This window comes from Crassostrea angulata, chromosome 7 (genome assembly GCF_025612915.1).
Source record: "Crassostrea angulata isolate pt1a10 chromosome 7, ASM2561291v2, whole genome shotgun sequence".
In the NCBI taxonomy this organism is placed as follows: Eukaryota; Metazoa; Mollusca; class Bivalvia; order Ostreida; family Ostreidae; genus Magallana; species Magallana angulata.
In genome coordinates, this window is record NC_069117.1 from 13,742,316 (window position 1) to 13,759,938 (window position 17,623).

At 34.7% G+C, this 17,623-nt stretch overlaps 5 protein-coding genes across 11 annotated transcripts in view; 1 reads left to right on the forward strand and 4 right to left on the reverse strand.

Annotated features, from left to right (window-relative positions):
* Positions 1-1,478, reverse strand: part of LOC128191832 (arf-GAP with Rho-GAP domain, ANK repeat and PH domain-containing protein 2-like) — a 53,549-nt gene extending 52,071 nt beyond the window's left edge. For all 7 annotated transcript variants that reach the window (XM_052864149.1, XM_052864151.1, XM_052864150.1 and 4 more), the window contains exon 1: positions 1,338-1,478. The gene's annotated coding sequence lies outside the window, so the exon portion shown is untranslated. The remainder of the gene's footprint in view (positions 1-1,337) is intronic.
* Positions 1,479-2,439: 961 nt separating this feature from the next.
* LOC128191837 (autophagy-related protein 101-like) lies at positions 2,440-7,649 on the reverse strand. Its single transcript, XM_052864160.1, has 8 exons — positions 7,492-7,649; positions 6,352-6,388; positions 6,189-6,229; positions 5,964-6,047; positions 5,625-5,723; positions 5,016-5,130; positions 4,054-4,220; positions 2,440-3,673 (listed from the first exon to the last, which is right to left on the reverse strand). The coding sequence occupies exons 1-8, from the start codon at positions 7,519-7,521 to the stop codon at positions 3,590-3,592; spliced, it is 657 nt and encodes a 218-aa protein (XP_052720120.1). The 5' UTR covers positions 7,522-7,649; the 3' UTR covers positions 2,440-3,589.
* A 2,116-nt stretch (positions 7,650-9,765) lies between these two features.
* On the forward strand, positions 9,766-11,420 carry LOC128191838 (uncharacterized). The gene is made up of 4 exons (XM_052864163.1): positions 9,766-9,928; positions 10,093-10,212; positions 10,297-10,378; positions 10,809-11,420. The coding sequence occupies exons 1-4, from the start codon at positions 9,910-9,912 to the stop codon at positions 10,996-10,998; spliced, it is 411 nt and encodes a 136-aa protein (XP_052720123.1). The 5' UTR covers positions 9,766-9,909; the 3' UTR covers positions 10,999-11,420.
* Positions 11,421-11,604: 184 nt separating this feature from the next.
* LOC128191840 (UPF0686 protein C11orf1-like) lies at positions 11,605-13,030 on the reverse strand. The gene is made up of 3 exons (XM_052864165.1): positions 12,760-13,030; positions 12,466-12,553; positions 11,605-12,240 (listed from the first exon to the last, which is right to left on the reverse strand). Exons 1-3 carry the CDS (start codon positions 12,979-12,981, stop codon positions 12,092-12,094), a joined length of 459 nt encoding a protein of 152 aa, XP_052720125.1. The 5' UTR covers positions 12,982-13,030; the 3' UTR covers positions 11,605-12,091.
* A 1,855-nt stretch (positions 13,031-14,885) lies between these two features.
* Positions 14,886-16,428, reverse strand: LOC128157511 (uncharacterized). The gene has a single exon (XM_052820094.1). The coding sequence runs from the start codon at positions 16,037-16,039 to the stop codon at positions 14,897-14,899; it is 1,143 nt and encodes a 380-aa protein (XP_052676054.1). The 5' UTR covers positions 16,040-16,428; the 3' UTR covers positions 14,886-14,896.
* Positions 16,429-17,623: the final 1,195 nt, after the last annotated feature.

Sequence of the window (17,623 nt, forward strand, 5' to 3'; positions counted from 1 at the left end):
GGAACTTGTTGCACGAAAACGCCACTCCATGGAAAACGAACTCCATTGTCACCGTGTAATGGCTGCCTTTACATTCATTCCACATTCAAACTGATCGTATGGTTTTCTTACAATTATATTTATTAAAATTACCTTCCTAAACAATGTCAAGGGCTAAACATAATGTACCGACTTATATTTTTTAAAGCAGAATTAATTTACTGAATTTTTTTTCAATTGTACTTTAAACACGTGTGCTTAGAGAAAATTCGGACGGCGCAAAACATTTCTGTATAAAATCGCTTCGTATGGTCATTAGAACAATAACATATTCAAACTAAGACCAATATTCTGACTAATTATTTATTTCCTGTGTATTAATTTGCTTCCTGTGTATAGTGATTAGCAGCGACCACGACCGCAGATAGACTTCCAGCCCCGGAGGCTTTCACACCTCTAGAAATTAAGCCCCGCCCTCACCTGAGATTTACCACCCGGTAAAAATGTTCGGCCTTTAAATCTTGAAAACAAACCTACAGCAACTCAGGGCCTAACCCCAGATATAGAGGTCTCCATTGAAACTGTAGGACAAAACTTTTTTCTTCTTCTTCTTTTTTTTTGGCTTCCAACTAGAATATCTATTGATCATCTGTCCACAGTCACATTAAACCAATATATTGGGAGACAACTTTTCAAATAACTTACTAAAGATGCAAGTGGTCCTTTAATAGTTTGTAATTTTCGGCATGATCATTTGAGTACCAATTACATCTATACTTCTATTGCCCATTAAACTAAAAGATCTGCAACCCCCATATCTAATGTTGGGGATATCCTTTAAGTTAAACACTTAAAAACTGAGGTTTTGTGTCATAGTTAATGCTGGCACACCTATAGCTAACTTAACGTAACAGCTGTTTAATTGCTCCAAGTTGTTATAAGAACAAAACAATCGAGTAATGTCAGATGTTTTCTTACTCGTGAAATATGGGAGAGTAAATATTTTATGATGTCATTGTGATAATAAATCAAGATGAACACAGAGGGGTGAGAGTACGGTCAGGACACATTGCAAATAAATGTGTACACATACAGTGACTAAATTCATAATAATGAAAAATCCCTACATGTTAATTTCATGCTACGGTAGTCTGAAATTAAGGGGGAAAACTAACAAACAAAAAGTTCTGCTATTTGAATGACAGGATTTTTTTTTAATCACCAACTACACTCAGTGCTAACGACTGTCAAAAGTCTCAAAGAATCTGACCAAAAAATCACTGTCAGTCAATTTTTCAATGTTATTTAAGCCACATGCGTCATTCTGTTTGATTATACAGCTGATGTTAATTTGTTACCTAATTCATACAGGGTCTCCTTCCTCTTAATTTCCGGTATAGATTAATTCATAGATTCATTACCACACAAACTTTCCAACTTCTGAGTATTTTCCCTTCCTCGTAAAGTTTTTCCTGTTTACACGGACAAAAGAATATATTGTGTTTTGATTGGCTAAAATTATTTTCCTTTCTGTACAGGTGCTGCTCAGAAGTATACTCCAAACAATGCCTGTATTGATGTTTTTTAATTTATGGGGGCTGGGGGGTGGCTGCCATTTTGGACAATATTGATCTCATTTAAAAGAAGAGCTCCATATAAAGATAATGGGAAATGATGAAATTTTATATTAAAATAAATGAAATTTTTCTTTATCAAATAGTAGTTGATAGCTTCAGAAATCACATATAAAATTTTCAAATAAATCTGATGGTTTTATATTATATTATATTTTGACCCCCCAGCCTCCTTAAAAACAAAAACAAAAAAAGGTATCTGACAAAAAGCTAATGAAAAAACATCACATTAAAAAAGTTAAAAATAAATACTTTTTAAATGTTTAAGATAAGATTTGGAATATACTTCTATGACCCCCCCCCCCCTCCAAAATAACAGATGAAAATCTCAAAAATCTACCTATGCATGCAAGCCTAGTTTATGCATACTTTACATATGTATTAACGCATGCCTGCTGAGAGCAATATTTTTTCAAAAGCAGTCAAACATACAGATTTGATCCTTGCTGAAAATCTGTATTAAATTGAATGCACACTTAGCTATGAAACGAGGGTTTACACTATGCACTGCTGATCATAAACCCTTGGCATGGGAAACATGCATAGATCCAGAAAATATTTCTAAGGGATGGTTGGTTCAGAGAGATATTCATGTTTGCCGGGGGGGGGGGGGGGGGGGGGGGGGGTCCAAAGCATATATTTGGTAATTTTACTATGTAAATTTAGAAATTTCCTAGGAGGGGTCCAGACCTCTTTCCCCTCCACACTCTAGATCCGCACATGTGAAGATAATCTCTATACAAACTTGATATGGGTTGGTACATGAAGCTCACTACCAACCTAAAGTCTTTTCAGTTACCTATTGCAGAAAAATATCAAATAAAAATGTGGTTTATACAAAATTTATTCTGACTTACAGCAACATATTTTCCGTGGAAAAAATACAAGACATAATATAGCACACAATTGATTTGGTTGAATATCTCACGTATGTATATTTTTTGCAGTTGAAAATATGAGTATAATTAGCAATTATAAGTGGATGATGATTATATAACACTATGGTGTTTATGAGTTGACAAAAATAAGGTGATCAATTTTTATGCAAGATTCCAAGGAAACAAAACGTACAGTAATATCAAATAATCTACAATGTACTATACCATAAATAATTGGAAGATTGATTCTTACCATAAAATGACAGTAATGTATCAAAATCAAATGAGCATGTTCCATTATAAAATATTTGCTGTACATGTTCTTTCTCTCTCTTTCTCTCTCTCTTTCTCTCTCTCTCTCTGTTATCTTCACATTTCTGTTGACATGAAAGACATCCATAGATATTACTGGGGTTTTTTTCTAACTACTTTAGATGATGTTTCACTAGAAATAAAGATCATTGCTATAAATTTATCCCGTACCAGGTACTTATTTAAAAAGGGTATTGATTTAATAGTTACCACTTTCCAGCTTTATTTCTTGACAACAGGTACATTCATGAAATTCTTTCACAGGAGTAATGAATAGGGTTGCATTTTAACATTTTTATTACTATTTCAACTTTCAAATGTTCTGCTATTAAAACAACAACTTTTTGATAATTGATCTTTAAATTCTTATAAAAAAAATTTTTTTTTTCATTGGGACATACAGCATTTCAATGTGTATTAAAATTTCTGAATCAATAAAAAAATGACTGTAGTGTTCATTGAAACATGTACTACTTAGCTACTCCAAAACCATTCTTACGTTTATAACACAGAAAAAAGCTATTACAAACTGCTAACATATAAAATAAACGACAATTAAGTACTGTATGTTATATTCAAAATGGACACATACAGATTCAATACATGTAATTCAATGTGAAAGACACAAGTAGAAGCGAAGCTGACCATTCACTGGTGCTGCATTAGTTTATATTGAATAAATCCCCACCCCTCAGGGATTTTGATCCACCAAGGAGGGGCCTTGATTCACCCTTGATGGACTTGGATCCACCTCTGAGAGACTTTGATCCAGTCCCTGTGGCAGCATCATAAGGCCAGTGTGTCCTTGATGAACTTCCTCATGGTGGTTCCAACAGACGACTGGGAAGGACCCGTAGTCTGATGGGATATCTAGTGATTGGAAAACAAAACAATGCACATTGTTGAAATGAAAAACAAGCTATGCTTGAAAGATAAAAGAGCAGATTTGTTCACAAATCTTACTGGTTGTATGATATTACATATTATCATTTCCTAAATGCTATAATTGCATAAGCTATAGATCTTGTAAAATATACCTAAAATAGTCATGTAAAATTCAATTTTGATTCCTTTTTATACAGACTCATGACCTTAAAAGGTATTTGATACTACCAGGTAATCCTCCATTTGGTAAACAGCACTGAGCAAACCAATGTTAGAGTTGGGAACACTAGTCAGAAAACCTGATTTTCATCCCTTGCATATGGCCAATTAAAGACAACAGTCCTAAAAACTGATTGCCAACATACCCTGAATAAGTATGGTTGCACATCTGGCAAGCTTGTATCAAATATCAAATCTAATTCTGTCTGATTTGGCATCTTGGGAACGTAGTCATGGCGATTCATCAGGTCTGCTATAGTGATGACTCGTTCTCCTAACATTTCTCCAAGTTTTTCCCTGCAAATTTGTCTTTCTGTAACAGAAAGCAATAATTTAAAAAGATGTTGAACAAATAGGGAATAATGAAGACAGAAAACATTTTGTGTGTGTACTGTAGATTCCTCATTTTACGCGAATACTTAATTTTGCTATCCAGTCGTTTTGCATCAAATTGCGAGAATAAGATTTTAAGATCCATAATTTTTATCCTTATTTACTATAGTTCTCATCTCTCATAAAATAGCAGGAATTAAAAATCTGTGAGGGGTGTTTCTCGCAATTTTACATAGATATTAATTCCTCATGTTTAATTAGGAATCTACAGTATCTGAGGACCCCAAGTCATTCTGAGTGCATGGATATTTCTGTTTATAATTATTTTCATCTCTTTTTTATGAGATTTTTATCTTGATTGAGACTGATCTCTTCTGTAGTCAGACAATTCAACTAGTAGAAACATGTTTACACAGGAGACAGAAAATGTCATTGTACTATTAAACTTTAAAACTCATATTCTGATAAAAGACTTATCTGATTCATATTATCTCTATACACTCTAATCGTCCGCATGGTACTCATAAAACATGCACTGCAAGTGGCACAAAAATGTACTTGCAATATAGAATCATACAGGTAGGATGAAAGTATTACAATGTTCCACATTGAAATCTGGAACCATATCTAACACTTTCTAACTAATTAATGATATCTAATTCATAGAAAATCTTGACACATACCTTTTGCAATAAAATAGTATTCACAGTTACACGTGTGTACTAATAGATTACACTATCAACTGATCAATAGTATCAAGTACGGGCCGACTTACCACTTTCGTTATTGAGTGTTAAGATGTCTAGTTTCACTGTCCACACCTCCCAGGGAATACATTCCGGTGGGAAAGGCCATCGGCCTCGCTTCTTTTGGTAGAACTCCAAGGAAATCTATAAAACAATCAAATGGATACTTTGGTACATAAAAGTTTCAAAGCACATAATTGAACCAACAAAACCTTTCAAACATAACAAAATTTATATAAAGTGCAAGAATTGTAACAGGAAAAGGAATAAAGCATTTAACAGCTGTCTGGGGACTGATGCCATCTTGTGTTGTGTCAATATCAATTACATTACATTTTGTAGTACTATATATCTGGTATTTTATCACACTGAAGGCAAAAGATCTGGATCAGTTGTACTGATTAGTACATTGTATAAGTAATTATTCTTATAAACACATTCTGTCATATTTGATACCTATACACTTTTTTCCAATAAAAAGGAATAGGAGTAATCAGCTATTCCAAGCAAAGATACATGTACATATATGCATCTGTGCAATAAACAAAATAAACACAATGCATAGACACCATGAAATTAGTCAAAGAATTATTTCATACTTTTCTCTGCACTGAGAATGACGAAGATATTTTGGATACCTGTCCTGATCCTGGATTATCCATACTCCGAAGGGTGTCCCTGAATAAAGCAATGTCTTTCTTGATCATATGATCCAGAGTGTCAGAAGCCACTCTGACCTACAAAACAAATATCATCTGTGCTGATTCTATAACAATCATCAAAAATCACACATAATTCACAATTTCTAGATAGATACCATAGATAGAATTTGGTGGGATTTTAAGGCTTTTTTTGTTTGGGAGGTTTTAAGGAATATTGTGGGCTTTTATCATTATTATTATTTTTTGGTTTGAGACACTATAAATTACTTTGTTTATCATAGAGATAATAGATGTTGTATATATAAATTAACTTACATATGTAAAGTCTACAAAGTCACAATCCACATCCTCCACTCCAACAGTGCCAATAGAGTATGTTCCTTCTTGTTTGTAGTGAAACTTTAAATATCAAGTAACAACAACAAAAATGTGAATATATCATGTATTATACAAACGTATACCATAGATATTTCATTAGATTTTGAACCAAGAAAATGAGAATTATTCTGATCATTATCACAATCATATATAAATTTTTACCTTTCCGACTGTTCTTTGGAGCAACAAGGTATGAAATATACCTAAAAAAGGGGAAAACATCACAGTAAAGATGCCACTCTTTGTTTGCTTCAGTCTCTGATATATTTGTATTTTATCTAATGATAATACATGTAATTCTTATCAGAAATTTAATTTTACTTACTGCTAACAGTCTCCTCAATCTGTCTTCCTTCTACTGACTACAAAACCAGAGTATCTAGATTATATATGTATAACGAACAACTGAATCTCAACGGAACAAAATACTACAATTTATTTCAAATGTAATATGAGACTACCGGTACTTCCTAAACCCTTAGAAACTCTTAAATACAGTTTTAAAAGGATTGAATTATGCAAAAATGTTTTTAAGGGTACCCCCGGTAGTTTCCCTATTTTGCAAGACACACTTTATTTGATTCATGCTCATAACAAGTCTTAATGTTCAATGCACTGGCAAGAAATAGTAAATGGCAACAATTGTACTGTATGGCATGACAGGGTGTAAATTATTTTGGATCAAAAGAATTGCTGATATGAATTACAGTACTGATCAGACCCAACCTAACATCAGAGCAGACCCCAACTACACCCTGTGTTTACTTTCAGGGTTTACTCGGGGTCTGCTTTTAAAAATTTGGATCCACTCGGGGTTTACTTTGGGTCCATTCAGGGTTCAATTTGAGTTCACTCGAGGTTTGCTTCTGGGGTCCAATTTAAACACTGAAATGAGGAGCAGACCCATTTTTTATCTTACCATCTTATTATCTGTAATCCCCCCCCCCCCCCTGTATATTCCAAATACACATCATGACATGTAGCCTCTGCTTTCAGGGGTCTACTTCTGATTGGGGTTTTTTACCTGTGTCCACTCTGGGTTTACTTCATGTTTGCTCAAGATTAACTCTGGGTCTGTTCTAGTAAACCCAGAGTAAACCCTGAGTAGACCACGAAAATAAAACCTGTGGTTTAGTTGGGGTTTACTTTCTTATAGGTTGTGTCTGATCAGTACTGTAGATCGAAAGGTATATATTACATAGATTATATAAGTCAGTAATCAACAATCCATGTAAACTTCATTTTCATGTAAATTTCAACAGTTCAAAACTAATATTTGGATGCTTTCTTCACGGTAACTCTAGCATCCTGTCTGACATGGAACTTAACATGCTGAAAGCATGACAATTACATTTAAGCAGTAAATGTGAATGTGTAACAACGAGAATATTCGGGCGAATATTACGCCATAACAGATGATTTCATTCTTACCCAAACTGATACAATTTTGTCAAATGTTACTCACCAATTCGAACACTTGTGATCGAGCGTTCATTTTTTCATTTTCGCCTTTAAAATTACACACATCACCCGAGCAAACACTGAAATCAGCGTCTATCTTATCATCTGACTCACTGCTTTGTTTTTCCTTTATTACCCGTAAACGGGTCGTATTTATTTATCGTAAAATTGTTTTTAAGTCTATAACCTAACTATAAAACCATATTACTGCTTCAATATGGTTGATATGAAAGAACTTGCATATATCGTGATATGTATTGCTGTAACTTCAAATTTAAGAAAATGTAAATTATTTTACGACTTAAGTTTTTCAGAAAGGTCAAGGTTACTACAGGGTAGCACAAAAGCTTTTTCCAAAATAGACCCGATATCATTCTTTTGTAATAGAATCGAAAACTGCGATTTGTGCCTCGCCTTAGTGTTTAACAGAGCCATTTATCTTCTTTTATAGTCCTCTTTTATACTTTAAGTTTTAGCTACAATATGCTGTCCGTCAGTTTACAGTTATTAACCGGGGGGGGGGGGGGGGTAGCTTGATCACAACTCCCATAAAATGTGGATGTGTGGGAGGTTGGAGTTCAAATTTCAAATCCAGGATGGATAACTCAAAGGCTTGAATATAAATAAATGCATATATAGATAGATATGATTTAAGATAAATATATAAATTAATTGAATTTGATGAATTATCAGTGAATATAGAGAGCAAAGGGGGCGAGTGGGATTAGAGAGCATAGGCGTCGGAACCGGGGGGGGGGGGGGGGGGCTGGGGGTGCTTAGCCCCCCCCCCCCCACTTTTTTTGCAAAGTTAAACGTAACCATTAGGCACATAGCAGAATAGAGGGTTTAGTCCGCCCTCCTTTTTTTTCGCCGGAAAAAGATTGAGAAGTTGGAATCATAAGCATAATAGCCCCCCCCCCCCCCCTTCCACACACACACACACGGATTAGGATTTTCATGATTTTGGAAAAGAAATATTTTGGGGATTAGGATTTTGATGATTTTGGGAATTAGGTTTTTTTCTCAATATTTCTGAGGATTGGTCCCCCCCCCCCCCCCACTTTCAATTTGCTTCCGACGCCAGTGTAGAGGCTTAAATCAAAGTTTATAGAAGCTTAAATTACAAGAAAAACTTTTTTTAGATATGAAAATGCGAGTGTACATGTACGTGTGACGTGCATGTGCTGATCTATATAGAAAGAGGGAGAGCCCCAGGGTTGGGAGGAGGAAAGTCAATACTCTCTGAAAAACTTATTTATTTCACATAGAAAAATAATGACCAAACCAGGGGTTGGACTTCTCTGGCAAACAAAATGAACATTGGACCCGATATTATTAAAGATCCGCACATGTGAGTCCATATTCCTTCTCATTTTGACAGAACACCAATAGCCCCCGCCCCTTTATCTAAACGATAATATTGTAGCGTACAGAAGCCATAAAAACCACGATGAAAATCAGTAGTATATGTACGAATAGTTTTTCTCTCCAACATTCAGACAGATATGTCTCGATCAAGCAGATTATGAGTGTTACCCGGGTACTACTGAATCCGGATAGGGCCATGTAGTTCACTATATATCGCATCATCGCACCATCGACGATGAAGCGATGATGCGATGACGATGAAGCGATATATGTTATATATGATGATGTAAATTATAATATGTAAATGTATTACGATAGTGAACTACATGGCCCTATCCAGATTCCATGGTACCCGAATAATCACTCATAATCTGCTTAAGGTGGAATAACACACCTGAAAATGTCACTCAAATTAACTGTAAATTATTTGATTATGAAAAATATTCATACATACTACTGATTTTCATCATGGTTTTTATGACTGTAAACCCACAATAAACACTACAACACATGCCCTGCACTATCTAGCCGACACCGGCTGACCCTCTAATTCTCAGTATTCGTTAGATCGCCCCTTAATACTATCTACACTGGTTTCAGGCACGTAGCATCAGTGTGGGAGGGGGTGACAGGTGCCGCGCTTTTATTTACCACGTAAAAACTTGAATTGGAAATCAAAAAATAAACAGTGAAATTGGATTAGGATTTTCAGGATTTTGTAAAGTAACCTTTTTCTGGTTTTTTTTGTTGTTTTTTCTTGTTGTTTTTTTTTTGGGGGGGGGGGGGGTGCCTGGATTTTTAGTAGAACCAAAGTATCTTTTTACAGAAAATATAATATTATGTGTCAGTGCAGTGTCAGACTGATCATCAAATTGTAATTGTAAACATAAGTATATACTGTAAAACTAAACTGTTCACCATGAGATAAGCAGATGAAGTAGCTACGTGTAATCTTCTCTGAACTTTGAAGTCGGGGTATTCGTCATTTTATGGGGCTGTTCAGTTTAACACTTTACATATTATGGATATGATTCTACCGGCCCCGTAACTAACTATGTTCTGGTCAAACAAAGGTAGGTTTTGTTAATATCTGCCGATTCAAAAGTTTTCGGTAGCAATGATAAATCTCCCTCCCTCCCACATCCTCCCCCCCCCTCTCTCTCTCTCTCTCTCTCTCTCTCTTTCTCTCTCTCTCTCTCTCTGTAATCTCTGTGTTATATTGCTCTATCTCTTGCAGATCCTAGAATCACAACCAGTATTGTTTCTACAGAAAGCACACAAGGAAACCAAACTCTACCTCCCGTTGGGACCGGTGGTTCAGAAAATGAATTTGAAAGCTTTGTAGAACATGAAATTGGTACTCTCTCTCTCTCTCTCTGATGTAAAATGTATTACTTTAATGCTATTACTCACATACATACTTTCATTTTCGGTGTTTTAGGTGGTATTGTGGGTTTGATATTTGGACTCCTATTTTCGGCAGCCCTGATCTTAGCTGCGTACATTTCATATCGTAGACATCGGTGAGCAGACATAGCTTTCATTATACCCTGTTTTAAATGTATAGATTAAAGCATGAAATTGTTCTTTTTTATTATTCATTCGGTATTAGGGCACCGGACATGCCAGAAAAAAAATACGAAAACTGTGTTCATAGCCAAATGAACCACAAAATAATGAGATAATTATCAAATAAAAATGTGATAATTCTATTTTTTCTCAACAATCTCAGATTGTGAATACTTACATGTATGTCATACATATTAAAATGTTCCTGTTGTACTGTTCTTGAATTGAAAAAAAGTAGGGACTGTGTTTTTTTTGGGATAATTATTTCACCTTATTTTTTAACAGATATAATGTTAGTAAATGCAATAAAACGAATTAGATCGTTTTCCCTTTTTTATCATACACTTCATAAGTTTGCTTGCGTTACACTTGTGTTTTTTGAAGAGCAAGGAATGAAGAATACCAAAGAGACATGAAGGTGTTCCTGAATTCCAAGAGGAATGCGGGGGTGTACATGGACACCACGGTGGAGTCCAGTGACCCCATAGTGGTGACCAGGAACAACAAGGACGCGGTGTACGCCGCTCTCCGACAGCCGGACTTGTACGAGCAGGAGTCAGACGAAGAGTTCTAATGCACGGTACCCATGAACACAACTTCTCATCCAAGTTCTGACGTCACCGTAACCATGAACACAAGATCTCATCCAAGTTCTGATGTCATTATTCCCGTCTGGCAATGTCTTTATGCGGCGACTAATTTATGAATGAATTTAATATCCATTGATTTATGTTAAATAGGTAGTTTGTGTTTTCATAATGATAATGTATATCAGGTATGTCATATACGTTTTGTTTTTGATAGAGTTTGATAAAACAAACCAGACAAACCATTTACTTGTCCAAAACCCATGTATAAATGTTTCGTTGTTACCTTGACACTCATATCTTTACATACATGTAATAACGGTATTATGTACAGTGACTTTATGAGAGTGATTATATTGTACAAACCCCAATATTTATTTCTACATATGTATTAAAAGAATGACTTTTGTCTGGTACGTGGTTATTTGGTCCCATGAAACTTGTTTTGTTTTTCTTAAAAACTAAATTTGGATCACACATGATCAATCATCTAAAACAATAGCCAGAAAAATTGATGCATTTAAATTATTATTAATGGAATACATTTACATATACGTCTTGTAAAAAAAAAACCAAAAAACATTCAAGACACATTTTTCCTTGTTAGATATATTTTTAATAAATTTGATAACAAAAATACAAAGAATATATAAGATAAAAATCTGTTTAAATAATATAATTACTAGAAACAATCTCTTATTATCAACAAATAAAAAGGAAAAGATGAAAACATCAATTTTCACCCCTTAATGAAATCCTAGCTAAAATAAAACAGTGTGAGCATTGTAGTGAGCAGAAAGCAAAACACTAGAGGGAATTATGCAGTTCCAATAATACTGAAAAATATGAAAAGCTCTTAACACAGTGCAATCTTAATTAATACTGTTGCAATACTGTATTGGAAAATCATGACATGATTACATCATATTATCATACAATATTTGATTTTAAAAAAATCTATATTACATGTAAAATTGATATTGAAAACTCAGAGACAGATATTGGATATCAATAAACTTCAATATTCATTAGCATAAAATTCATCCATAACTCCTGACCCGGGTGACCCCCATGGATAAACTAGCTGGTTGGGTTCTGAAGTGGCTGTTGGCGGATCTTGGGGTCTACATAGGAGGAGCGTGTGGTGGTCTCCCAGCTGTTATACACTGACTTTAGCCTTCCATTGTCTATCTCAGGCTGATGTCCCGGAAAGGCATGAGAATGCCTCTCTGCAAAGGTAATCAGATTTATATTTAATCTTTTGTGTAGTTTGAGACATTCCCAATGTGTCCGTTATGTTGTTTTAGACTTACATTGCATTTAAAATTGGCTGACAGTGGTGTATTATGCAATATTTGAAGATCACTTATGGAAGGACAATTTAAATTTAAGAATGGATATGAGTAAAATTGCTTTTGTGAATACCTATCTTCAATACCGGTAGATCTCTGTACCTTTTAAATGAACTAATTCCTTAGGAACTTCATATGGTGGTGATTTATTGTAACCAACGCCGTATGTTGACTGAAAATAGTGCTCGTGCTGAAAAGTAAAAGATGATATATATATAATAATTAATATAAACTTCTTTTCATAGACACGTGGTGGCATTGCTCATTACATGAAATTTCGGTTCATGCCGAAGCCCTTTGCGGCCACCCAGTATATAGAACATGTGATGGAACTTGAGTATGAAATAAGATTTTTTTTTAAATTAATTAATTCTAAGAAAGATTTAGATTGCTCACCTGGCCCGGTATTCTTTGAGCCTGTCTCGATATATTGTTATCGAACCTTTCCTCATTCCAGTTTCCAATCAGAGTGTCGTTAGAGAAGGAATTCTCTTTATTTGTGCACCTCCATCCAAACTGATTAAACTTACTACTCTCCGTGCTGTGAGTCCATACTTCACCCAAACCACTTGCTCTCACCATCGCCCGAAAAGGGGGATCTGTCTCCGTCACCGACATTATTCTTCCTGCAGAACGTAAACAATGCTCTGACGTAGCGTCTTTCGTTGCTATAACGAGGTCGTGACCTAAACCATGTGATTCGTTTCGTAAAGAGGCATAACTCTATCAAGTTTTAGGCACACAGAAGTACTGTGTATTATTTAAATTTCTATGCATATGTAACAGGTTTATCCGTTGATGTAAAGAAGAAATCAACACTCCTGTTAGGGTTCGAATAACGGGCTTTTATTATCATCACCAGTTATATAAATAGATAGATTTGACCCTGTAAAAACAATATAACAAGTATGAATATACGGCATAAAACACATGAACTTCAAGTAATTACGTATTGATGTACAATCAATGTATTGAAGTAATTTAACTTTATAAAGGGAGATAACTCATATAAGTAAACTACAATTTACATAGTATCTCCTTTATATCAATTTATATGCATTTACATTTCAGTTATAAAACCATTGCTATAATTATGTAATGCATATAATACATTAATCTGATATTCCAAGCATATGAACATACACATACCATTCTATGGGAATAGGCCCCATGTACAAGTTGAACCAAGTTCAATGCGACTCAATGGTTGCAAGGTATATGTGCATTCTGTAATTAATTACACATCTATTACACTATCATAAAAGTAGTTTTGATTAAAACACATCTAAAGAGACTTCAGTTATAACTATTTTAACTTTAACTTATTATTTCAAAAGTCTCTCTCTCACTATTCATTCAATCAGAGAAAAGTGCAAAAGAATTATAAATATGATTAAATACTGATTTGACATTTAGTAGGAATATTATAAATGATATTAATATTAGTAATATTAGATTAACTTACCAAGAAGAGATGTAATTTGTCAAAAACGTCTGTACACCTTTATTACAGTCCGCTCTCTTCAAACTCTTGACAAAGATTAAACTAAAACCCAAAGAACTTTTGGAGGGAAATCGACCAACCAATAGACAAACAAGAAACAAACTAAAACACCAATGAGATTAAAAGACACAACTTAACTTTGACCAAAATATAATTACTGCCCTAAAGGCAACTCTGGACCTTTCTACAAATTAAGTTGTCATGAATGAATGCACACTAATGTATTTTAAGATCAATAAAATAATTATAGAATCCAATACATATGCATTCAAAAAATCATGAAAATATGAAAATGAAATGATGCATATGTAATATACATGTACTTGTAATTAAATCATAAAATATGAGACTGCTACATTCTCCCCCTGGTGCAAGAATGGCGTCCGCGCCATTGACCAAACCTGAGAATGTAACTAACATAACTGGAGAAAGAAAAAAATCAAAGTACTGAAAGTACCGAAAAGCGCTAACCTAGCTTGGTTCTAAGAAAATTTACTGTGTGCAAGCGTAGGCGGAAATGAGCCTTATTGAAATTTTGGTTTATGTTTAATTAATATCAATTTAAAGTATCGAAGGCCAGATTTCTTTAAATATATGTTACTTTTTGAAGATAATGTGAATTAAAGCTGAACACGACTTGTATATGGATACTTGCCTGAAAAAAGATATGTTAAAATCACAAATTATACCTTTTGAACAGTAATTTATCACAGTTTTTGACATTTTCTTGCAAAGAATCGATTTTATTTTTCTATATTTTAGCTTCTAAATACGCACTATATTTTTTCATCACTGCGTAGCATCCCGTGCTGATGTACGTAAGCCCCGCAAACCAATCGTATCTACTCGGCCATTTCCGTCACCCAGATAACTGGTTCCCTATACCTCTTACCAGTTTAAATGATGTATATTTCTGCTCATAGAGGGCAGTTATTCCTTGCACCGGAAATAGAAGTCTAACGACAATAAAGCGCTGAGCTATGCTTAGCGCTTTAAAAATTGACAGCTTAAAAAAAAAAAATTAAAACACTACTTGCCTGTGGTGATAGTTACCAGGGCTTTTGCAGAATCTTTATCAATTTTGTCGAATACTCCGGTTGTTGCAAGTATTTGCAGGTAATTAGCTCTTTGAAGCCATTCCGGAGGCTGCACTTGCTGGGACATTACATAATCTTTTGTCCACTTTGGCCTGACTCTGTTTCTTGATGACACTCTCTGTGTTGCCTTTTGGGGAGTGGAATCTTCTTCGGAGTCTATTTCTGTCTCCTCAACAGAAGAATCTCTCACAGACTCTGTTTCCTCGACAGAGGAAACTTCTAGATGATCTTCTGGATCAAGGTTATGAAGCGTTTCATGAACATCTTGATCTTCCTCGTCAACTACTGACTCTGGACCTTGGTCATCTTCATCAGTTTTATCACTGATGGACAATGGAGCGTCCTCCACATTCTGGTCTCTTTGAGTCTTGGTACCGGTACCTAGTACATAATACTCAGATTCATCATCATCATCGACATCCTTTGAAGATGGTGATATGGACTGATTGTCCGGACATGTATCCTTTCGCTTCACTCTAGTTCTTGGTGCTGGCATTGGTACTGGAGATGGAACCCTTGTTCCAATGGGGAGAAGTAAATTACGATGGAGAGTCTTGCATCTCCCTTCCCCATCTTCCCTACTTACCTTATATACAGGAATACCAGTGATAGGTTGACTTATGACTATGTAGGGATGATCCTCCCAACGGTCAGCGATCTTATGCTTCCCGTCATATGCAACCACCTTCACTAGTACCCTGTCTCCAGTACCAAGCGAAACTCCCTTTGTCTTCGAGTCATATATGGCCTTGTTCCTCGATTGACAAATCTTTGTTGCTGTACCAGCGATGGTGTAGGCAAACTTCAATCGCTCTTTCAGGTTTTTCACATAACTGGAAATACTCTTATTCCTCTCACCATTGTCCAACCCAAACACTAAATCAACTGGCATATTTGGTTCTCTGCCAAACATGAGATAAAAAGGCGAGAATCCAGTTGTGTCATGTTTGGTGGCATTGTACGCATGGATCAATGGGCCAATGTATGATTTCCAGTTGGACTTCTGTTCGGGCTCAAGTGTACCAAGCATGGAAATGAGAGTTCTGTTGAACCTTTCGGTTACACCGTTGCCCATAGGGTGGTATGGTGTGGTTCTGGACTTACTGATACCTGTAATTAAACATAATTCTTGAATAAGTTTACTAGAAAAATTTGTTCCTTGGTCAGAATGTATTTTTCTTGGAAGTCCATAAGGGATAATGAAGTGATTTAATAATGCATCTGCTGTGGTCTTGGCAGTCTGGTTTTTAGTTGGTATAGCTACTGCAAATTTGGTAAAATGGTCTGTGATAACTAATATGTTCTGAATTCCACCCTTGGCTGGTTCTAATGTCAAAAAATCCACACATACAAGTTCAAGAGGTTGAGTAGTTGATATGTTGACCAGTGACGCACGTTGGTTGTTGGGTGTTTTAAACTTCAAGCACCTGTCACACTGATCAACCCAATTGGAAATGTCTTTGCGCATTCAAAAGCCCGTTATTCAAAATGTAACAGGTTTATCCGTTGATGTAAAGAAGAAATCAACACTCCTGTTAGGGTTCGAATAACGGGCTTTTATTATCATCACCAGTTATATAAATAGATAGATTTGACCCTGTAAAAACAATATAACAAGTATGAATATACGGCATAAAACACATGAACTTCAAGTAATTACGTATTGATGTACAATCAATGTATTGAAGTAATTTAACTTTATAAAGGGAGATAACTCATATAAGTAAACTACAATTTACATAGTATCTCCTTTATATCAATTTATATGCATTTACATTTCAGTTATAAAACCATTGCTATAATTATGTAATGCATATAATACATTAATCTGATATTCCAAGCATATGAACATACACATACCATTCTATGGGAATAGGCCCCATGTACAAGTTGAACCAAGTTCAATGTGACTCAATGGTTGCAAGGTATATGTGCATTCTGTAATTAATTACACATCTATTACACTATCATAAAAGTAGTTTTGATTAAAACACATCTAAAGAGACTTCAGTTATAACTATTTTAACTTTAACTTATTATTTCAAAAGTCTCTCTCTCACTATTCATTCAATCAGAGAAAAGTGCAAAAGAATTATAAATATGATTAAATACTGATTTGACATTTAGTAGGAATATTATAAATGATATTAATATTAGTAATATTAGATTAACTTACCAAGAAGAGATGTAATTTGTCAAAAACGTCTGTACACCTTTATTACAGTCCGCTCTCTTCAAACTCTTGACAAAGATTAAACTAAAACCCAAAGAACTTTTGGAGGGAAATCGACCAACCAATAGACAAACAAGAAACAAACTAAAACACCAATGAGATTAAAAGACACAACTTAACTTTGACCAAAATATAATTACTGCCCTAAAGGCAACTCTGGACCTTTCTACAAATTAAGTTGTCATGAATGAATGCACACTAATGTATTTTAAGATCAATAAAATAATTATAGAATCCAATACATATGCATTCAAAAAATCATGAAAATATGAAAATGAAATGATGCATATGTAATATACATGTACTTGTAATTAAATCATAAAATATGAGACTGCTACACATATTTTTAGATTTTAGGAAGAGTAAACTTTCAAATTTCTCAATAAGTTTTTACAATGTTTATAAGTTATATAATATTCATCAACT